Source organism: Vulpes vulpes, chromosome 3 (genome assembly GCF_048418805.1).
Source record: "Vulpes vulpes isolate BD-2025 chromosome 3, VulVul3, whole genome shotgun sequence".
NCBI classification, from domain to species: Eukaryota; Metazoa; Chordata; class Mammalia; order Carnivora; family Canidae; genus Vulpes; species Vulpes vulpes.
The window spans coordinates 114,827,444-114,847,931 of record NC_132782.1 but is presented as its reverse complement, the minus strand read 5'-3'; the positions used below and the strand labels follow the sequence as shown (position 1 = coordinate 114,847,931).

General features: G+C 65.8%; 3 protein-coding genes across 12 annotated transcripts; 1 reads left to right on the top strand and 2 right to left on the bottom strand.

Annotated features, from left to right (window-relative positions):
* Positions 1 to 1,384: 1,384 nt before the first annotated feature.
* Positions 1,385 to 4,150, bottom strand: RPUSD1 (RNA pseudouridine synthase domain containing 1). Of its 3 annotated transcripts, none has more exons than XM_072754207.1 (6): positions 4,029 to 4,150; positions 3,668 to 3,858; positions 3,472 to 3,595; positions 3,248 to 3,353; positions 3,018 to 3,119; positions 1,385 to 2,524 (listed from the first exon to the last, which is right to left on the bottom strand). In XM_072754207.1, the coding sequence occupies exons 2-6, from the start codon at positions 3,847 to 3,849 to the stop codon at positions 2,127 to 2,129; spliced, it is 912 nt and encodes a 303-aa protein (XP_072610308.1). In that variant the 5' UTR covers positions 3,850 to 3,858; positions 4,029 to 4,150; the 3' UTR covers positions 1,385 to 2,126. The 3 variants fall into 3 exon arrangements, 2 of the variants coding, with proteins under 2 accessions (XP_072610308.1, XP_072610309.1); XM_072754208.1 differs by having other exon boundaries at positions 3,248 to 3,350; XR_012000694.1 differs by lacking the exon at positions 3,248 to 3,353.
* A 313-nt stretch (positions 4,151 to 4,463) lies between these two features.
* CHTF18 (chromosome transmission fidelity factor 18) lies at positions 4,464 to 12,570 on the top strand. Of its 4 annotated transcripts, none has more exons than XM_072754197.1 (22): positions 4,464 to 4,605; positions 4,696 to 4,860; positions 4,971 to 5,130; positions 5,216 to 5,384; positions 5,688 to 5,780; positions 5,865 to 5,917; positions 6,011 to 6,155; positions 6,620 to 6,829; positions 7,322 to 7,419; positions 7,662 to 7,785; positions 7,869 to 8,020; positions 8,177 to 8,270; positions 8,557 to 8,655; positions 8,744 to 8,874; positions 9,028 to 9,199; positions 10,028 to 10,252; positions 10,336 to 10,485; positions 10,579 to 10,709; positions 11,338 to 11,482; positions 11,589 to 11,735; positions 12,071 to 12,128; positions 12,198 to 12,570. In XM_072754197.1, exons 1-22 carry the CDS (start codon positions 4,515 to 4,517, stop codon positions 12,332 to 12,334), a joined length of 2,949 nt encoding a protein of 982 aa, XP_072610298.1. In that variant the 5' UTR covers positions 4,464 to 4,514; the 3' UTR covers positions 12,335 to 12,570. The 4 variants fall into 4 exon arrangements, with proteins under 4 accessions (XP_072610298.1, XP_072610299.1, XP_072610301.1 ...); XM_072754198.1 differs by having other exon boundaries at positions 12,001 to 12,128; XM_072754200.1 differs by lacking the exon at positions 12,071 to 12,128.
* On the bottom strand, positions 12,533 to 19,377 carry GNG13 (G protein subunit gamma 13). Of its 5 annotated transcripts, none has more exons than XM_025984810.2 (3): positions 19,236 to 19,377; positions 12,865 to 12,996; positions 12,533 to 12,728 (listed from the first exon to the last, which is right to left on the bottom strand). In XM_025984810.2, exons 2-3 carry the CDS (start codon positions 12,960 to 12,962, stop codon positions 12,623 to 12,625), a joined length of 204 nt encoding a protein of 67 aa, XP_025840595.1. In that variant the 5' UTR covers positions 12,963 to 12,996; positions 19,236 to 19,377; the 3' UTR covers positions 12,533 to 12,622. The 5 variants fall into 5 exon arrangements, with proteins under 5 accessions (XP_025840595.1, XP_025840596.1, XP_025840592.1 ...); XM_025984811.2 differs by having other exon boundaries at positions 19,206 to 19,374; XM_025984807.2 differs by lacking the exon at positions 19,236 to 19,377 and adding an exon at positions 14,484 to 16,824.
* Between the last annotated feature and the right edge of the window lie 1,111 nt (positions 19,378 to 20,488).

Here is a 20,488-nt window from a genome sequence, read left to right as displayed (position 1 = left end):
TGCCCTGTGAGCACGTGTATCTGTACACGTGTGTACTGTGTGGGGGGACACGCTGGCCCCAAGCAGGTGACCTCAGTGACAAAGAGCACTGCCACACATGCCCTGGGGCCCAGGGCGGGGCAGCTCCACCAGGTGGGGCCTCTGAGGCCTGGTAGGAGGTGCCCTAGCTGAGGTAGGTGGGGCAGGGTGCTGAGGGGGACCCGGGACTCATCCCCTCCTGGAGGGGATGCAACTCCCGCTCTGCAGGGCTGGGGGGCCTGGGCCGTGGAACTCCATGATACTGGCTTAGCTACCGGACAACTGCCACCAGCACCGCCAGGCGGGCTCTTTGGGCTGCACCTCAGGGCCAAGCAGACGCGCTGAGCCGGAGGGACCAGCTGGGGACTGGACAGCCCCACAGAAGTTCGGCTGCACTGCGTGGGGCTCCACGTGCTCCTGGCCTTCCAGCAGCACATGGGCCCCAGGAGCTTGCCTGTCGCGGGGCTGCCCCACACTTTCCCCTGCCCACAGCACCTGTCTGGCCACCCTCACCTGAGGAAACTCTCCTTGCTGTCCCTGTCCAGGAGGCCCTGCCTGATTCCCACTCCAAACCTGGCCCACCCACAGCTGGGGGCGGACAGACAGTCTGTATAGCTGCATCCTGGCTCTGCAGCCTCAGCCTGGGGGCCACCACGTGGGAGACAGCCAACCCGTAGGAGCAAGGTCTGGGTCTGGCCTGTGGGTGACTCTCTGGGTCCTGGGAGCCTCAAGGGGCCAAGGAGACCTTCCAGGGGGAAGCAGCAGGGCTGGGGGAAGGGCAACACACATTCCCCGGGGGGGGGACCCGTCCTTGTGCACCTCCCCATCCTGTCTCCCTGCCTTGAGGGCTACCGGTGTGTCTGTCCAGCCCTCCAGCTCCTACGTTGTGTGCTCTGCTGGCCCAGCCCGTGGGCCCCACCAGGCCAAAGGGTCCAGACCAGTGTTCTACGGCTGGCCACGCCTGCCCTCTGCTCTCTCCCAGTGCCCACCCGAGCCAGGAGAGCCCACTCTGCAGGGCAGCCGGTGTTCTCATGCTGGAGAGCCCTAAGGAGAATATGGTGTCAGCCGCCCTAGGGAAGGGCCCTGCTGAGAGCAGATGGGTGCTGCAAGGCTCTGGCTAGGAGAACTGGGGATCTAGGAAGGAGCTGACTCAGTGCCAATCCTTCACACAGAGCCCCACATCCACATAGGGCCGCAGGGTGCTCGCTGCATGGCAAGGCAAGGACAGGTCAGCAGCCAGGACCACAGGGTCCATCTTGGGTCCTGCTGGGGGACCTAGGGTGGAGATCTCCCCTGTGCAGGGAAGAGAGCAGGGTTCTGGGGCCCCCCAAAGCTTCATGTCAGACGGATTCATAGTCACTCAAAATGTCAGTCACTGAGTATTTATTCGGGGTCCTCAGAGCTCAGCTACACCTAGGCTGATGTGGGTGTGGTTTGGGGATGGAAGAAATGGGGGCTGGCCAGCCTAGCTCCCAAGCTGAAGTCTGAGGACCGTGGCTGCCCAGGCACTGTGAGAGGACTGAGGGGCGTGGCTCAGACCCTCCCCAGGTGCGTGTGGATGGAGAGGAGGCCCACAGCGGAGCCGGGTAAAGCAAAGGCACGAGGCAGTACCGGCTGGGCAGGATCGGTCAGGGTCTGCAGGTGGAGACGACCCAGCCAGGGCAGGCTGACCAACACAGAAGGTCCAAGAAGAGCAATGAGGAACAGGATGCTCTGAGGCCCAGCCAGGAGCCAGGAGGACCCCAACCTGATGCTGGCCCAAGTGTCGGCTCTGTCTGTTACAGGGTGACCCTGGGCAAATCTACAAAACAAGCCCCTAGGGATGAAGCTTTGGAGTCAGGAAGGCAGGTCCCGGTTTCCCCCAGAGGGGGGAGCAGGTGTGCTTAGGGGGAGGTCCCATCCTCTACAATCATGGTGGCCTGGCTCCCCCTGCTGGCCTCGTCCGCCTCTCTCCAAGCCTGGTTGCTGTAGCCGGGTCCTCAGGCCCCATCCACCGGGAGGTCACACACACAGGGCCACCCCCGCCTCAGGATGGGCCTAGGGCTCTTCCCTGCAGCCCCCATCCCTATAGGGGTCCCAGCCTGCCACTCCCACTCAGCCTGCTGCCCTCAGTGGTCAGGCTCCAGTGTCCACTCTGACAGCCACTGCAGGCAGGAGGCCCGCTGCGCCTCTGTCTCAGGGGACTTGCTGGGGAGTGTGGGAGTGCTGCAAGACGCAGGGCACCCTTCTGTGGGATCAGGATCGGGAGCAGCCCTCAGGACCTGGACGAGCTGGTCCAGTGACTGCACTAGGGTGTGGGGGCTCCAGCAGGCATCGAGCGCCGGCACGAAGGGATCTGGTGTGCAGGCCTCCACACACTCGCTGTGGGTGGGGATACGCAGATAAAAGGCGTGCAACATCATGCGGAAGGGCTGCTCTTCTTGGTCCAACGCCTGCCCATAGGTCAGGTCCCCCACGACAGGATGGCTGAGAGCACTGCAATGCACACGCAGCTGGTGCGTCCGGCCTGTGGGGGGGACAGGGGACCCGTAGGGTGGGAGTGCCATCCCATGCCCACCCTCACCCACTCAAATCACCCCATAACCCTACTCTCTGTTGCCCTCTCAAAGCTCCACAAAACCCTTAGAAAGAACAGACCTCCTGTTCCCTGTTACAAACAAGAACGCCAGAGATACAAAGAGGAGTCAACTCCAAGATCACTGCCAGGAGAGGCAGAGCCGGGAATGCTGCAGAAGCCCTGCGAGCTGTCCCGCTACCCTCACATCAAAGATAGCAAGGCCGTGTGTGGAGCAAGAGGCTGCAGGACGTGGGGTGCAAACAGTGGAGTGGCCCCAAGCAGGCTGCTGTGCCCCTGTGCCACCACTTCCTCTCGTGTGTGACAAAGATGCCACAGTACCCGGAGTGAAGAGATGCCGGCGCAAGGTGTTCACCACGTGGGGGGGCACCATTAGCAGACGGCAAGAGGGCCTGGAAAGCTTCCCGCCCTGCCCCTGGCGCACCTGTGAGTGGCTGCAGCAGCACTTTGGAGACGGGATCGCCTGCATACAGCCCGTGTTCCAGGACTACCAGCTCTGTCAGGCTCGGTTTGGGGTTCTCACAGCCTGCGAGCAAAAGACAAAGCGTGAGCGTGGCTGGACCAGCGCCGGGCCCAATCCACCCCAGCCCAGCTCACTCAGGGTCCTCTCTGGGTGCCGTGTGCCCGGCGATCCCACCTTTCTGCCCTCCGTACCCTCTGTGCCCTCAATGCACATGGTGTGAGCCCGACCCTCTGTGCTGTTCCTGCCGATGGCATAGTTGATGGTCATCCGGCTCTCCTGCACGTGTCCCCGCACCTGCTGGGCAGAGTCACAGGCTGCTCTCAGGGCCACCCACCACGACCGGGGTGGGGACATTCGGCCTGCCGTCGTGGCTGAGAGTTGGAATCCCCCGCCTCGGGGCCTGGTCAGGCCTTACCAGAGCCAGATAGGCCTTGGTGACACGCCGCTCCTTGAAGCACTTGTATGCGCTGCCCGCTGCCGCCTTGTTCAAAGCCACACAGAGTGCCCCGCTGGTGGAGAAGTCCAACTGGTGGCAGAACCTGGCACGGGGTGGGCGATCAGGGCTGGCGCGCCTGGGGGTGTCCACTGCCCCCCACGGAAGCTCCCAGTACCTGAAGCCATAGTAGGTGTCAGGATCCGCTAACTCCGGGAAGTGGTGGCGCAGCTGCTTCTGGAGGGTGGGAATCTCGCGCCACATCCTGCTGTCGATGCGCAAGTCCCAATGCTTGTTCACCACCAGGAAGTCCCGGCTCTGGTACACCACGGACAGGTTCTCTATCCGGCCAGGCTCCATGGTGGGGGCCTGCAACGCGGAGCGCGTGTGTGCACGGGGGTCTCCGGGGCGCGGGTGGGAAGCCAGCCAGGCGCAGGGCACCTCCCGCGCCCCGCTGCACCCCCGTCCCAAGCGGCCGTCCCACCCACGCCCCGGATCCGGGACACGCGGCCCCGCGCCCGGCCCACGCCGGGACCGACCTGCAGCTGGGCAGGGCCGCCGGGCCCCTCGAGGCAGCCCCCGGCCCTGGCTCCAGCACCCGCCCCCGCGCCCCCGCCCCCGCGCCCCCCGTGACCCCGGAGCCGCGCCTCGCTGGGCCCGGCCTGAGCGCGCAGCCCCGCCCCCGCCACGCCCCCGCCCCGGCCGGCCGAACGGGCCAATGGCGAGCGTCCGCGGCGCCCACGGCTCGGGCCCGCCCCAGCTGCGCGCGCAGCCCCGCCCCGCCCCCTCCGCGGCCGGCCGGCCGAACGGGCCAATGGCGAGCGACCGCGGCGCCCACGGCCCGGGCCCGCCCCAGCTGCGCGCGCAGCCCCGCCTCCGCCACGCTCTCCCGTGGGCCAATGGCGAGCGGCGCCGGGACGCCGGCCGGGGGTTGGCGGCGCCGGGACGCCGGGGGCGGGCGCGGCGGCGGCGGCGGCGGCGCGGGAGGTTCGGAGCGCGCTGCGGGTGCGGCGGGAGCGGGCGCCATGGGAGAGCGCGAGCTGGGGCTGGGCGGGGCGGAGGACGACTTCCACGACCGGTTCGCGGCCGAGCTGGAGGTGCTGGCCGAGCTGGAAGGTGGGCGCAGGCCGGGGGGCTACCCGGAGGAGGGGGCGAGCGGGGCTCCGTGCGCGGGCCGCGCTGAGCCGCGGCTGTCTGTCCTGGCAGGGTCGGCGGCCGGGTCACCCCGCAGGGAGCGCTGGGCCGCGGCGGGCCGGGCCGGGCTGACGCCGGAGGACGCCGAGGCCGGAGGTGGACGCCCGGGGAGCCGCGGCGGCGCGGGGAGGAGGCGGCTGGCGGCGCCCTCGCCAGGGGACGCGGCTCTGCCCCCCAGTACGTGCGCAGGGCCTGGGGCGCGGGCGGGGCGCGGCTGCGGAGGAGGGCCACCCACCACGACCGGGGTGGGGACATTCGGCCTGGGCCCCTGACGTCTGCCTCCCCAGCCCCTAGGGTCAAGCGGCCGCGGCTGCAGGTCGTCAGGGAGCTGAACTTCAGGCTGGAGGAGCCAGAGGAGCCTGAGGAGCCGCAGGGTCCTGACTCCCCCGCCGGGGACATAACCCCCCCGCCGAGCCCCGAGGTCCCCCCTGAGCTGTGGCCCGAGGGGTGTGTGGCTTGCCGGGTTCCGGAGGGGGCCGGGGCGCTGGGAGGCGTCTGGGCCCTCAAGACGACCTCTCATGTCCCTTCCCAGGACCTTGGATGCTGCTGCTGACGGCAGCCTCCTATGGGCCCCCGGGGCGGCCCAAAATCCTGTCCTGAGGCGGCCCCCTGTCCTGGAGGACTACATCAGCGTGACCTCCACGGCGGGCTCCCGGGCCTTTCTGGTTCTGCGTGCGGACCCTGTGGGCACGGGGGTGCAGGTGGGCGCGTGCTGCCTGGGCAGGCCTGGACCCTGTGGACCCTCCAGACGCTCACCAGCACATCTCCCCCTCACCTCCCCCCTGGTTTCTTCTTTTTTGTTCTATTGCTTTTCTTCCTTCATTTTAGATGCTCCCACCCAGAAGGCTTTTCTCCTTGGAATGCTTGCTTAGGGACAGGCCAGTTTTGCGGCTGGTGTGTTTGTGCTGGAGGATGCCCTTCTGGGTCCTGCAGCGCCATCCGGAGGGGGTCAGTGGGGGGTTACATCCTGGCGGGTGATGATTGCTGCTCTCCTTTCCCGGCAGACACCTTTCCGTGACACCTGGTGGCGAGGCCAGGGCCAGCTGGATCTGTTGGGTGTGTGCTTTGCGTCCCTGAAGGAGCAGGTCGACAGCGAGGTGGGGTTTGCTGGGAGTGGGAGGGTGGCTCTAGGGTGCCTGCACTCTGGAGCCCTCCTGACGCCACCCTTTGGTTTTGCACAGCGGAGGCAGCAGCTGCTGCAGGAGGCCTATCAGCTCTCGGATACACTTCGCAGGTGACACGGTGACCCCTTCCCCTCCTGTGGCCTGTATCAGGGGGCTGTGCAGTCCCTCCAGAGGCCCGGCGGCTCAGGCATGATGTTCTCCAGCCTCAGGTCGGAGGAGGTGGAGGAAGAGGTCCAGCTCCTGGGGGCGCCTAAGGAAGAGCTGGTCAACAGCCCAGATGGCTCTCAGCACTGCCTCTGGGTGGATGAGTTCGCACCCCAGTACTACACGGAGCTGCTCAGTGACGACGTGAGACCTTGTCGTTCAAATGTGACTGGGTTTTTTGTTTCCAAAGATGAACAGTGTGGAATTCAGCTAATCCTTGTGTCGTCAGCTCACAGGGCTTTGGGGTGGGGGGAGATGGTTTTGATTAGCCTGTTAGAGGCATGGATGGGGAAGCTGAGGTCAGCACGGCATGGCCGGGGACCTGGACTGGGGATCCTCCCACCCGTGCCTGGAGCTTCTCTTTCCTTTCCTGCTGTCATAGAAGTTGGTGCAGGGATGCTCCTGGGGGTGCTGGGGGCTCCTAAGGGGGTCAGAGTTGTAGGGGTGAGCCTCACTCTGTCGGTCACGGGCTGGGTGGCCAGGCACTGGTCACCTGTCACTTGGCTTCAGCGTCCTTATGTGTTTTCGGGGCTCCTGATGGGTGGATGTGAAGGGCAGGGTGTGTCTGGTGCTGGTGGTTCCTCCAGGCTGTGCTTCCCTTTCTGCAGTTCACTAACCGCTGCCTCCTCAAGTGGCTAAAACTGTGGGACCCAGTGGTGTTTGGCCGAGAGAGGCCTGCTAGGAAGCCAAGGCCCAGCATGGACCTGGCCCGAGGTGGCAAGGAGGCCACAATCTCCAGCAAATGGAAGAGCCACGAGCAGGTGCTGGAGGACATGCTAGAGGCTGACCTGGACCCGAGCCGGCGGCCCCGACAGAAGGTGAGCCCTGCTTGGCTGCTTCCCACACACGTGTGAGCCCAGGGGCGATGCTTTCTCGGCTGCTGGCACCTTTGTAGCTTCCTGGGGCCACGAGGCACGTTTATCCCCCGCCCCCCCCATGGGCGTTGTAGTATCAGGGCGTTGGCGTGGACCGTCGGTGATGGGAGTTGGAATCTGAGTCTGTTTAATGGCTTATGTGAAGCCTGCGCTGTCTGGAGGACCCCAGTTTTCCTTTGGATGCTCATGGTGACGGTGGTCTCTTGGGCTCCGTCGTCCCAGTGATGGCCGAGTTGCTTGTCCCACGTGGGACTTCCTCTCGCTCTGGTGCATTGGCGGTGGAGTGCGAGTCTGCTGGAGTCTGTTCTTGTGCGGTCACTGCAGTGGGTGGGGGTACGTCCCCGAGTAGCAGGCCTCAGCCTGGTGGTTGGGCTGGGGGGGGCTCCCCTGGGCACAGGGGGTAGCGCATCCGCGTCTCCTTTGTTGTGGCTGCAGGTGGCGCTGCTGTGTGGGCCCCCGGGGCTTGGCAAGACCACCCTGGCTCACGTGATTGCACGGCACGCTGGGTACAGTGTGGTGGAGATGAACGCAAGGTGAGGGGTGGGGAGGCCAGTCTCCAGGGCCCCCATCTGTCTTGACTGCACCGTAAGACCCCAGTGGTTGGAACGGAGTTGTTTTCTCAGGGTTGGCTGGGGCTGCCGCCGTGTCTCAGGGCAGCCTTTAGGTGTAGGCGTAACGGCTCTGCCCTGGGAGGCTCTCATTGGGGACCCTGGTTGCAGCTGTGGCCAAGGCCACGCTGCCTTGACGGCTCCCCCCACCCCCTCACTGCTTCCAGTGATGACCGCAGCCCTGAGGCCTTCCGCACGTGCATTGAGGCGGCCACGCAGATGGAGTCGGTGCTGGGTGCTGGCGGGAAGCCCAACTGTCTGGTCATCGATGAGATCGACGGAGCGCCCGTGGTGGGCCTCCTGGATGCCCCAGTGGGTGGGCCGGTGGGTGGGCAACGGGCTAGGGCTCACTGCATCCTCCTGGCATTCCCTAGGCTGCCATCAACGTTCTTCTGAACATCCTGGACCGCAAGGGCCCACAGGATGCAGAGTCAGGGGGTCCGGGCGTTCCCACTAGTGGGGGACGGCGGCACCGGGCCGACGGGGGGCTCCTGATGAGGCCCATCATCTGCATCTGCAATGACCAGTGAGTGGGGTGGAGCAGGGCTTTGCACAGGGCGGAGTGCAGGGGGGCTTCCCAGGAGGATGGAGGGCCCTGGGAGGGTGTACCGCCAGCTCTGCCTGGCCACCTCCACCCGCTGGGCTGTGGCACCCACCCTGGTGCGCGCCCATACATCTGCAGGTTTATGCCGTCCCTGAGACAGCTGAGACAGCAGGCCTTCCTGCTCCACTTCCCACCCATACTGTCCTCGAGACTCACGCAGCGGCTGCAGGAGGTTGGTGAGGGCTGGGGGTGGACACGACGAGGGGCTGCGTGGCCGACTACAGGCTGGGGGGACATGCCCCCTGTCCTGGCCCTGGCCTCCTCTGCCTCCCGCAGCCTCCAGCCAGCCCCGGGACATGACTGCACCGGTTTGCTCTTTGGCAGTAGGAGGTTCCAGCAGGGACCCAGGCTGGTCCGTGGGGATCTGTAGCTGCGGTTCTCCCGTGTTCTAGGGAAGAGGGGGCCTCGGGGTGGGTTTCCCGGGGAGCACCTGCCCACCCCCCTGCCCCTCCCTGCAGATCTCCCTACGGCAGGGCATGCAGGCTGACCCGGGTGCGCTGGCAGCTCTGTGTGAGAAGACCGACAACGATATCCGTGCCTGCATCAACACGCTGCAGGTGGGCCAGTGGGCAGGTGGGCTGGGGGCCGTGGCCGGGTGAGGCAGGGGAGGCCTCCTCTCACCAGCTCCCACCACTCTGTGTCCAGTTCCTTCATGGGCGGGGCCGGCGGGAGCTGAGTGTGCGGGCTGTGCAGACTACGCGGGTCGGGCTCAAGGACCAGCGCAAGGGGCTTTTCTCCGTGTGGCAGGAGATCTTCCAGCTGCCCCGGGCCCAGAGGTAATCACATGGGCCTGGGGGTGCTCGGCCTCCCCCTCCATCCCCTTCTGGGGACCCACAGAGCTTCATCGGTGTACAAACATCTGGGCCGCTCTGGGGAGCGAGGGCGACGAAGAGGCGGGGCGCCCTTGCAGCCTTGGCACCCCTCTGCAGGCAGCGCTGGGCCCAGGACCCCTCCTCTGCCCCACACGTGCTCCTGCTCGGCGATGGGCACTTGGACCCGGGGCCCCGTGCTGCCGAGGCGCCTCTGACCACGGCTGCACAGCGCCTCCACCGCATCCTGCACGTGGCTGCATCCGCAGGCGAGCACGAGAAGGTGGTGCAGGTAATCTCGCTGCATGCCCAATGAGACATTTTTGGGGGTGTTGGTAGGCTAGCATCTGGCCGTGTGTGTGTCCCAGAGAATAGGAGGCGTTTGCAGTGATGTCAAGGAGAGGGATGAGTGAGGGTGACGGACACGGTGCGTTGAGACCTGTCAGAGGTGACAGCAAGCCGGGACAGGCCGGGGACAGGAAGTAGCTGGTGCCTGGTGGGATGGCCGGTGTGGGCTGGCAGCGATGGGGGGTGGGCGGCACGGCCCGAGTCAGAGCCCGGGAGCGTCCCCGTTCTGGACGTGAGCTGTGGGAACGGGAACGTGGGGTGGAGCTGGCAAGGTGAGGTTTTGGCCCGAGCAGGTGGCAGAGATGCCCCCACACTCGGGAAGCCTGGTCTAAGCCATGTCTCTGACTAAGCAGCTTTGGATTAGTGGCTGGGGATCTGCATAAATCCGGAAAGCTCTACGGGGAGGGGTGTGCTGTGCCCCGAGGGCAAGGGAACCTCACGTGGCACAGGAGCAGGGGCTCTGGCCTCAGCTCTACCCATAGGACTTCCTTTGGGGAGGGGGTGGGTACTGGAGCCTGTGGGCTCCTTGAGGTGGTGGGGGTGGCGTGAGGGTGTTTCCTGCATCTGAGTTGTGGCCAACAGTGGGGGCGGCAGGCTGGGCCTTCCTGGCTCCTCTTTTGGGGCCTCAGGGTCCCGTGCTGCTGTTCGCTGCTGCCCCAGACCCTGGACTTGGCAGGGCAGGTGGGAGGTGGAGGGTCCCGTGGGGGGTGCTTATACAGTGGGCTGCACTGAGGCCGGGGGGTCAGAGGCCCACCCACCTGCTTATCCCCAGGGCCTTTTTGACAACTTCCTGCGCCTGCGGCTGCGGGATTCCAGCCTGGGGACCGTGTGCACGGCCCTCGACTGGCTGGCCTTTGATGACCTGCTGACCTGCACCGCCCACCACGGCCAGAGCTTCCAGCTGCTGCGCTACCTGCCCTTCCTGCCAGCAGCCTTCCACCTGCTCTTTGCCTCTAGCCACATGCCGAGGATTGCGTACCCCAGCAGTCAGCAGGAGGTGTGCCCCTGCCTCCTGCCCGGGGCCTTGGGTCTGGCCCAGGGACCCTGGGTTACCGAGGCCCAATCCACCCTGCATCCTAGGCCCAGAGCCGGACGAGCCGGACACAGAATCTCATTCACACACTTGTGGCGGGCATTGCACCTGCCATCCGCAGCCGGGCCGCGCCTCAGGCTCTCGTCCTGGATGCCCTCTGCCTGATTCTGGACATTCTTGCGCCCAAGCTGCGCCCTGTGAGTGCTTCGTCCAGAGTGGGGGGTGTGGCTGCTGGTGGGGCTGGGCCCTGACCACGCTCAGCGTCCCTGCCCACTGCCCCCTGCCCATAGGTGAGCACACAGCTGTACAGCACTCGTGAGAAGCAGCAGCTGGCCAGCCTCGTGGGCACCATGCTTGCCTACAGCCTAACCTACCGCCAGGAGCGCCTGCCCGACGGGCAGTACATCTACAGGCTCGAGCCGTGAGTCCGTAGCACCTGGGGTGGGTGCCAGGGGCTGGGTGCCAGGTGCTATGGCGGTCACTGGGGCAGGAATCTCAAGGTGCAGTCTCGGCGAGGTGTGAGTCTCACTTTTCCCATCTGTGGGGCAGTGGTAGGGGGCGGTTCCAGCTCTGCTCAGTTCCAGCTCCACTCTTGCCCCAATACAATTGTGGCACGGCTCTCACAAGCAGGCTTTCACTGCTTCCATGTCCCCTGGGAGCTGCCCTCAGGGCTCTGCTGGCCCATTCTGAGATGTTCCCTGGGGCCATGCTGCCCAACCAACAAGGGCCAGTACTCAGCTCCCTTGGGCCATTTGCAAGGAGGCAGTAACGGTGACAGTTCCAGGTACTCCAGCCTTGAGTCTAGACCTTGCCATGTTGTCTCATTTCTTTATCTTGCAGCCCTGGGGTGGTTCCCTTCTAATGCCTATAGGCAGTTGGGGAAACTGAGGCTTGGGGTGGGTGATACCCTGCTGTTCTGGGGCTGAGGCATCATATTGCCAGGACGAGCCCCACGCTGCAGCTCTTGCTTTTTGGCATCTGGGAGTGGTGTGGGAGGTAGCCCCTGCCTGTGCCTGCTGATCGGACATGTCTCTTTACTCTGAGACTAGGAACGTGGAGGAGGTTTGTCGCTTTCCTGAGCTGCCCGCCCGCAAACCCCTCACCTACCAGGCTAAGCAGCTTATTGCCCACGAAATTGAAATGGAGAAAATGCGGCGGGCAGAGGCCTTGGCCCGGGTTGGGGATGGCCCGCAGGTAAGCCTACCCTGGGCTCTGGGCCAGAGCCAGGCCTAGGAGGGCAGGGCTGTTGTCCCTGGAGTGACCCTGCCTGGTATGTCCTCACCACACCTTGCTTCTGCAGGTGGACAGGGGCCCCCCAGGGGCCACAGCTCCACTGGGTGGTGCTGGGGAGAAAGAGGCACAGCCACCCACTTCACACAGCCAAGAGGAGCAATGGCTGGAGCAGCGGCTGGAGCGCATCCTGAAGAAAGCGGCTCTGGAGGATCAGGTGTGAGGGGCAGGGCTGGTTTTCAGCCCTGGGGGGCCTGCCATGTGCTTGCTGCTCAGCCAGGGGTGGGGGTCCCACTGGGCCCATTTCTCATCTGGTCAAAAGGGGGCCTGCTCCTACCTTCCACCCTGGGCCCGGCTATGGTAGGAGGCTGCTGCTGTGGGTGGTGGGGGATCAAAGGGATCCTGGCCCCCGGGAAGGGGAGGTGGGCATCTGCTCCTACGGCCTGGGGCCATTGGCTCCTCCCTGGGTTGTGGCCTCTCAGCCCTCCTGCCATAGCGGGAGTGTCCGCCAGGGGTCTGTCCCTGAGAGCCTGAGCCACCTGCCTCCTTTAGCCCGAGAGGGATTTCTTCGGTCGTGTGGTCACGAAGAGAGCGGCCCCCCTGAGTGCAGGTGTGTGGGGTGCGGGAAGGGCTGGAGGGGCCAGGGCGAGGTGGAGGAGCAACGATGTGGCTTCCGCAGGAGCTGTGGCCCCCGAGACAGACGTGGCTGAGCGGCGCATAGGCAGAGCAGTGGGCAGGAGTGACGTCTGGTTTCGCTTCAAGGAGGGTGTCTCCAATGCTGTGCGGCGCAGAGTGCCCATCAGGGACCTGCTGTAGCCGGGGCTGCACCCAGCTCCTTAAGGCCTGCTGGACGGCCCAGGTCTACACCTAGCTCCGTGACGCCTGCTGGACAGCCGGGGGCGCACGCTGGACACCTTAGCCCATGCAGGGGGCTGCAGATCCACATGAGATGCCCCAGGGCCCACACCTGATGCTGTGTTACTTTTTCTCCATCAGAAGATGTACAAAATCACGAACACTCTCAAAAAGTCTTTATAAAAGTAACACGTTTACAGAGTTGTCCTCCCTACAGAAATGAGAATCTGGGGGCGGGGCGTGGGGGCCTCACAGGATGGCACACTTGCCCTTCTCCACCCATGGGTTGTTCTTCATCAGGTCGGGGTTCAGGAACGGGTCCTTGGGGATCCCATCCTCTATCCACTTGAGGAGCCTGTGGTTGGGGAGGCTGAGGTGAGCAGGTGGGTGCAGGGGTGTGGGCTGACGCATGCAAATACGTATGGGGCAGGGAAATGAAGTGCAGATCAGGATCAGCGGGTGCTGGGCCGGGTGGGGTCCTGGGGACTTACTCAGGGATGGTCTTGGACGACATCTCCCTCTTGAAGGCCAGCTGGTATTTGAGGCTCTCCACCTCTTTTTTCATCTGGGGCACGTCCCACTCCTCCATGGCGTCGGGAGCTTCGGAAGTGGCCAGCCTGGGGCTGCAGGACACAGGAGCGAGCAACAGCCAGGGGGCTGCCAGCCTGCCGTCATCCCCTCAGTGCTCCCTCCCCACCAGGAAGGGAAGGAGCCCACCCTTGCATGCTGACTCCCAGTGTAGTGCTTGGGAGGTCCCCACGGCTGTACCAGCCCTTTCCCAGGCTCCACGTAGGCACCCACATTGTCCACAGGGTGCAGGGCCTGAAGCTGAGGCCATGGTAATGAGGCCCCATGTGCCTGCTCCCGGACCCCCACGGGGCTCATTAACTGCAGAGAAAACTTTCTACTCTGAGAACACCTCTATTCGCCGAGCATCCTCACCTCCCGGCCCCCCTTACCTCCGCCTGGTCTCTTGGAGAGAAGGGGCAGCGTTTCGGCGATAGCGGGACCAGGCACCCAGCACAGATGGGGTCTCAGAGCCCACCCTCCAACTGCCAGGCCCACTTCCCGCTCCTGGTTGCAGAGGGAGCAACCCAGACCCTCACGTGAGGGGTGGAGCAGGTCTCCGCCTGCCTTCCCTGCTTTGCATGGGGAAGCCTCCCCCCTCCCCGAAGGAAGTTCATTTTGGGGCTGGAAGGATTTGGCTGCGATTTGCATCTTGAGCCAAGGAGCTGGGGGGGGGGGGTTGGTGCTGAGGATCTTGGGTGCTGAGGGTCACAGGCTGCACAGCGGGTCTGGGACTCTGGCTGCAGCATCCTGCCTGCTGTCACCGCTGGCACCGTCCACACGCTGCCTGCTCCGCTATCTACCGTGTACCAACCCGGCAGAGCGGGTTCCCTCCTGTGCGCCCCCCCCCCCCCCCCCCCGTCGACCAGGGGCCCCGGGGGATGGTCCCTCTCTGGCCCCGGGGCCCTGCTCCCATCTCTGGGAGCTGAGAGCCAGGGGATTGGCTTCCTGGCCCTTGGGAGGGTGGGCGGGGGTCACGGCGGTGGCCCTGCCTGCATCAGCCTGCGGAGTAGCCTCCAGGCTGGAAGATCTCCGTGTTGGGGGCGATGGGGGTCGGCCCTGGCCGGCTGGGGAGGAGCAGCCACACGGAGTCGGGGCGGGGGAGCCGCGGGGGCAGAGTCGGCCTCTGGAGGGGCCGGGCGGTGGTCCCCACCCGCAACCCCCCGGGCTGGCGCCCCCCTCCCAGCCGGCGGCCTCGGGTTGGTCTCTCCCGGGGCGCCCGCCCTACCTGCGCGCCGCGCCGCCGAGCCGGCCGCCCGTCCCGCGCGCCCCGCGACGCCCCCGGCCACGCCACGGCGCTCGGCGGCACTGCGGGCGGCGCGCACGGCAGGACGCGGCTTCCCTCCGCCCGCCCGCAGCGCGAGGGGCCGCCGGGGCTCGGGGCCGCCGGGGCTCGGGGCCGCCGGGGCTCGGGGCCGCAGGACCGACGGGCGGGGGCGCTCGAGCGGCTCAGCGCGGCGGCACCGGCCCGCCCCGGGAGGCGCCGCCGTCCTGCTGCGCCCTGCTCCGCCCCGCTCCGCGCAGGGGCCCCGCTCAGACCTACCTCGGACGGTGCCGCCGAGGGCCGAGGGACGAGGACCGGTGATGGGGAGCGCGGCCGGGCCAAGTGAGCAGGAGCGGCCGTGCCCGGCACAGCCCGGCGGGGCCCCGCCCACTCCTGCCACCTGGGGCCGCCGGCACCGCCCCACCCCGCCTGGCCTACCCCGGACCTGCCGGCGCCTGCGGGGGGGCCAGGTGGACAGTGCAGAGTCCGTGGCCGGGCGGGTGCGCCCCTGGGCTGCGCGGGCTGGGCACCAAAGGCTTCCAGCCCTTGGATCGCACCCTGGCCCTCCAGGCCCTGGCAGGCACAGGCCTCGGCAGTGCCCACGGATGGGCAGTGCCCACTGACGGGTCTCGGGCGGCCCTCCCGCAGAGCTGAGTCACCCCCAGGTGACCTGGGCCTGCCCCCCACTCTCAGGCCAGCGGCAGGCCGACCGGGCAGCTGCCCTGGGGGCACATCCACGGTTCCCTTCACCCCGAGGAACAGACTTGACCTGTGCAGGCCCAGGGTGTCTGGCTCAGGGGTGCCCAAGCCCAGGGTGAGCAGCTCTGGGGGCTCTAGGGTGGGGGGGTGTCCTCCCTCAGTGCGTGCCTGTCACATCTCTGCCTGGCTCCTCAGCAGGCCCGTGATGGGACCGAGCGTGGAATACTCGCTCTGCCCTCGCAGCCCTTAGGGTAGGTGCCATCGGCGATGGGACCACATCCCCTTGTCCTCAGACACGATGCCCTGGGTGTGTGTGGCAGGCCCCGCTTCCCGACTCTCGGGGGAACTGTGCCCTTGGGGCCATCGGGTGACGCAGGCACCAGGCTGCATCCTGGGCAGGGGGGCCCTGGGCAGCAACGGCGGCCGCAGGGGGCAGCAGCGCCCAGCTACTCAACCTCGATCCCCGCAGAGGCCTGGACCAGGCCTTTGGCAGGAGCTCTGGCCGCCTCCTCTGGGCTGGGGGCCTGCGAACAGTCATCCTGTCTTCATCTTGGAGGCAGGACAGGGTGCCCCCTGCCCCTTTGGGCCCCTGAGCCCTCCCTGATACGATTCTGTGAAATGGGGTCAGCTGTGCCTCCCTGGCCCATCTCACGTGTTGACACGATGACGCATCAGGAGGCACTTCTGGAACTGGGGCACATCAGGAAAGTGAGGGATTATTTTTATTATGGATTTATGGGGGCGGGGGGCTTAGAGCCCAGGGCACTGCCGTCGTCTCCCCGGGGCAGATGGCCGGCGGTGCTGGCCTCACTCCAGCCTGGAACACTGTCACTCTAGCTGCCGGGGCTGCTGTGCACACAGGGCGGCAGCCTAGGGCAGGATGCACATTGGCCCTTGGGACTGGCCAAGGTTTGGGCTGAGACCCGGGCCAGCCCGACCCGGCGACCTTCTCTTCAGACCACACAGGCAGAACTGGGCCCCGGGACCAGGCTTTGGTCTGACAGCATCTGGAGGGCTCCCTAGAAGAGGCCCTGGCATGACCTGGGTCACACATCAGGTGTGACTAGGGTTTGCTCCCAGGCCCTGCCCTGCAAGTGGTTTGAATGCTGCACCGCTGTCACAGGGAGGCCAGTGTAGACGTGCACCGACAAAGGCAGCTGGGTGGCAGGGTGCGCTGTCAGGACAGTGGTGGCTGCGTGGGGTGCGGGGTCCTGCGTGTCTCCTGTGGCTGTGTGCTCTCTGGTCTCTGGGCGCCGGCCACACCTGCCACTGCGTGGCCTCTCCAGGCTCAGAAGTGGCCCCGAGCTGATCACATCCCCCCGTGATGGAGGCCACAAGGCTGTGTGGCACCCCTGCTGGTGCACAACTATTGTCCAGGGCCTGAGGACCCAGGTTTCTCACCTTCCTGGGACGCTGGATGGGGTGGGGGGCAGTGACAGCGTGTCCTCCAGGGGATGCCACCTTACAGATGCCCAGAGCCAGTCCACAGAGACTAGATGCTGTGCTGAAATTAGCTCCACTAACTGGGCTGCTGGTGGGACCCAACGTGCTTGTCGTGGCCTAGAAATGGCCGCTCCGGGCCCCGCTGCTGGGCTCCTGCCAAGTGGGCAGGCGGGCAGTGCGGGCTAGGCCTCTGGGGGCCGTGGTGGGCACAATGGGACCGTGGCAGGACCTCCCCCAGTAGTGCTGATTTCAGTGCTCAGGAGAATAAACACCCAGTGTGTGTGTGGGGCCGTGAAGAGGGCTCAGGAGGAGGGGGGAAGGCCCCAGCACACTGCCCTCCACCACCACTCTGAGCTGGCAAAGGCTTCCGAATGGCACGCTGGCCACCCAGGGCCACCTGAGAGCAGGACACAGCCCAGGGAGGCCTGAGGCAAGACTGCAGCTCTGTGTGACTGCTGGGGGGTCAGACCCACTGCACCCCCAGGCCACAGACACAGCCCGAGGGCTCTCAACAGGTATGGTGACCACAGCCAGGTAGCCCCACGGGAACACACTGATTCGTTTCCTGCCCCTGCATGGTCTGGCGGGCAAATACCAGGCCTGGAAAACCAGAAAAGAAATCTTTTATTTCTCTTGTTAATCAGAGCTCATAAAAAAATGAGAGTGTTTTTACATAATCTTTGGAAGGTTGAAAGTGACTCAAAAATAACCCAAGCGCTCTTAGGCTGACGTGTGCAATTAATGTAAGGCGTGATTCTAGGGCAGCCTGGGCGGGAGGGCAGCTCCGGCCTGCAAGACCTCTCGAGGCAATGTCAGGGAGGCCGCACTGGGCCACTCGGCTCCTTGTCGCAGCTCTGTGGCCAGTGAACAATTCCAGGCCCCTCTGGGCACCTGCCCTGGGGGCTTGAGGTCTCAGGGAAAGTGAGACCCATAATGCAGCTCCCAACACCAGCCAGAGGGACTTGAGGTTTCTAAAACATATGAACCTTCAAAGTTACAGGGGCCCCGTCTCATGAAGGTCTGTGGAAGGAGCCTGTGATGCATGGAAGGTGCAGGTGAGGCCGGTCATGTCATGGGCTCTCTGACTCCTGTTTGCAGGCTGCCTACTGTCCCCTTTCCCAGCAGCCCCCTGGCTGGCAGAGCTGCCTCCCTCAAGCAGATGCTTACTTTGAGACAAGAAAGGTAGAGCAGGGATCCCTGGGTGGCTCAGCCCAGGGTGTGATCCTGGAGACCTGGGATCGAGTCCCGCATCAGGCTCCTGCATGGAGCCTGCTTCTCCCTCTGCCTGTGTCTCTGCCACTTTGTCTTTCTCAGGAATAAATAAAATATTAAAAAAAAAAAAAAAAAAAAGGTAGAGCAACTTTGCCTGGTCACCTGTGAAGAAAGGATAACTCAGTGCTGGCCTCCCTCACCCCCCCATTTCCCCCTCCCAAGGCCAGTGGCCATGGCCAGTCCAGGGGACAAGTCCTTGGAAGGGGTCATCCTGCGCTGAATGTCTCATCTCTGGTGAGGCACAACTGTGGGAGGTGCTACTTATTGCCTTAGGCTTCCTGCTACCAGACAGGACTGGAGGGTGCCAGTGGCCTGTCCGTGTGGTCCCCAAGTGCGGGGACGGGCACCACAGCCTGCACATAGTCGGGCCTAGGTCTGCCACCTGTGCAAGCTCAGGACACTTCAGCACACAGCCAGTTCTGGTCTGGCTGCACCCTCAGGCTGCGTGGGGTCGCTGCTTCATGAGCCTCATGCCACTTGGGGGTCCCAGCACGTCAGTAGGGAGTCTACGGGACCACACCCCAAGGCACACGCATCACAAAGGTAGGTGATGTAAGTAAGCATTGGACCACGAGGCCGTCTGGGCATCGGGCTCGTAGGGGCACAGGCTGCTCTGAGGGCTTGGCATCCTGCAGTGCCTGCTGAGCTGACCCCGGTTCCATCGGCAGGGGTGGCGGCACCACTGGCGTTTGGATGCAGGACACGCACACTGGGTTGGGGTGGTCGGAAGGCCCCTGTGTTGTGTGTGGCCCTTGACCCGGCGGACAGCTCATCCTCTGCTGGGGGATGGCACTGAGTGTTCCCGGAGGACGTGTGAGGGCCAGGGCAGCTCCGTGAGCAGCACGTAGAGAGCGGCTGGACACAGAGACGGGGCAGAAATGATGTCCATGGGGGGGCGGTGGGGAGCGCCCCACGCAGCTGTCCACGCTGGAGGGGGGCCTGGGGGCAGCAAGGCCTTTCCTTGTGCTCCCGCTGGAAGTTGGGCTGAGCACACCTGAGGCGCCGAGGCCGCCACGTGTTGGGGATGGCGATGGGGCTAGAGCCCAGACAGGCTGGTGCGGGGGTGTGTGTGTGCTGAGAGGAGCGGTCACACGTGGGGGTCCCGGGGCGCGTGCGGGCAGCTCAGGCAAGCCCCTCAGACGTGCAGGGGCTGGCCGTGTGCGCAGCCCCCATGGCGGGGAAGGGGCACAGGCGCCTGGTGCTCTGCGACGCGTCCAGGGTGCCCGCAGACCCACCATGGCCAGCGAGGCCCCCGCGGAGGCCGCTCCCCCTCGGGCCCAGGGCTGGGGAACGTGGTGCGAGCGCTCTCCTGGTCTCGGAGCACAGGCCGGGCCGGGGGGCGCCGCCAGCATCCCGGGCGCTGTGTCCGGAGCAGGAGCCTCCGGCCCGTCCAGCTCCGCAGCTTCTCGTCCCGGGTGAGGCCGCGCGGAGCCCCCGGGACGCCGCCGTCCCCGCGAGTGGCCGCGCGGTCAGCACGGCCCTTCACAGGAGGCAAACGCTCGCTACAGCGGGGCCGAGAGCCGGGCTCGCGTCCGCGTCTGTCTGTCCGTTCCCCCCGCCCCCCGCGTCGCTCCCCGCGACCCTCACCTGCCCCAGCTCGGACCGCCGGCCACGAACCTGAGCGCACGTTCTGCGGGCTGGAGGCTGTCGCCGCGGCGGCCGCACACGCCCCGGCGGCCCCCGCTCTCACCCGAGGGCGCTGAGGGACGCGGGGCACGAAACCCGCCCGGGCGCCGACTCTCTCTCCGCTCGCACACTTCCGTCTTGGGAGGCCACTTCCGGATGAGCGCCGGAAGGGGCGGGGTGTCCGCAGCGACTGGGCGGGGTCTCGCGGTAGGTCGCGGTGGCTTTGCGGTCCCGGAGCCGGGCGGTGGCGTCCGCACGGCGGGTGCGCGGGTGGCGCGGGCGGAGGGAAGTGGGGTGTCGCGTGGCCGTCCGGCGCTGCCTCCCTAACGGGAATTCCTTGTCCTGAAGCTGCTGCTGCTGCTAGGACACAGCCTGAGGATTCTGATGCCCATGTCGCAGGACTAGTTCTAGCTCCATTCTTTTTTTTTTTTTTAATATTTTATTTATTTATTCATAGAGGCACACACACACACACACACACACAGAGAGAGAGAGAGAGAGGCAGAGACACAGGCAGAAGGAGAAGCAGGCTCCACGCAGGGAACCCGATGCAGGACTCGATCCTGGGTCTCCAGGATCACGAGGGCGCGCGGACTGCCACCTGCCCACCCGCAGCCCTCCCGGGCCGCGCAAGGAAGGAATGCACGAGAGCAGGGTCAGGGCACGAGAGGTGGGGCCTCGGCGGGCTAGCACGGTGGCAGCGCCGCCGCGGCCTCTGCCTGTGGACTCAGCGGCGACACGCGCCCCACACGGTGGTGGCGCCCGGGGCTCACCAGGGGCGCCAGGCGTCGGGGGCGCACAGCGCAGCTCCTTCCCTGCCCCCCCCCAGGCCCCATTCGGTCTTCAAGCCACATCTGCCCCCTCACCTGCGCTCCCGCCACCACGCGCTCCCCCACCACGGCCCAGAGCTCCCGGCCTGAGGTCCTTGCACCGAGTCACGCTGGAAAACAAGCCGGCCGCCTGTTACCCCTCGGTCCCCCCTGGAACGCTGGCTCACCTCGGGGCCGAGACCGTAAACACTCCTCCCCAGCAGGCGTGCGGCCTGCTGAGGTACGCGGAACAGGCCTCTAGTAGGGACGCAGTCTCCACGGCGGTGTGGGGAGGCCCGAGCGTTCAGGCCCAGGGCACGCAGGGGGGACACCGCTGGGGGGGGGCGGGGGGGCTGACGGGAGAGGCACTGAGGAGACCCGGAGCCCTGAGGGGGAGACATGGGGGACCTGAGGGGAGACGCTGAGGGGGAGACG

Excerpts from the sequence above, each read along its gene's own strand:
- RPUSD1 (XM_072754207.1), bottom strand. The coding sequence starts at position 3,849 with ATGGAGCCTGGCCGGATAGAGAACCTGTCCGTGGTGTACCAGAGCCGG. Across the intron at positions 3,354-3,471 it reads CCAAGGCCTATCTGGCTCTG|CAGGTGCGGGGACACGTGCA; the intron begins GTAAGGCCTGAC and ends GACTCTGCCCAG. Across the intron at positions 3,120-3,247 it reads GTGCATTGAGGGCACAGAGG|GCTGTGAGAACCCCAAACCG; the intron begins GTACGGAGGGCA and ends TTTTGCTCGCAG.
- GNG13 (XM_025984810.2), bottom strand. The coding sequence starts at position 12,962 with ATGGAGGAGTGGGACGTGCCCCAGATGAAAAAAGAGGTGGAGAGCCTC. Across the intron at positions 12,729-12,864 it reads TCGTCCAAGACCATCCCTGA|GCTCCTCAAGTGGATAGAGG; the intron begins GTAAGTCCCCAG and ends CCCCAACCACAG.
- CHTF18 (XM_072754197.1), top strand. The coding sequence starts at position 4,515 with ATGGGAGAGCGCGAGCTGGGGCTGGGCGGGGCGGAGGACGACTTCCAC. Across the intron at positions 10,253-10,335 it reads ACCCCAGCAGTCAGCAGGAG|GCCCAGAGCCGGACGAGCCG; the intron begins GTGTGCCCCTGC and ends CCTGCATCCTAG. Across the intron at positions 10,486-10,578 it reads TTGCGCCCAAGCTGCGCCCT|GTGAGCACACAGCTGTACAG; the intron begins GTGAGTGCTTCG and ends CCCTGCCCATAG.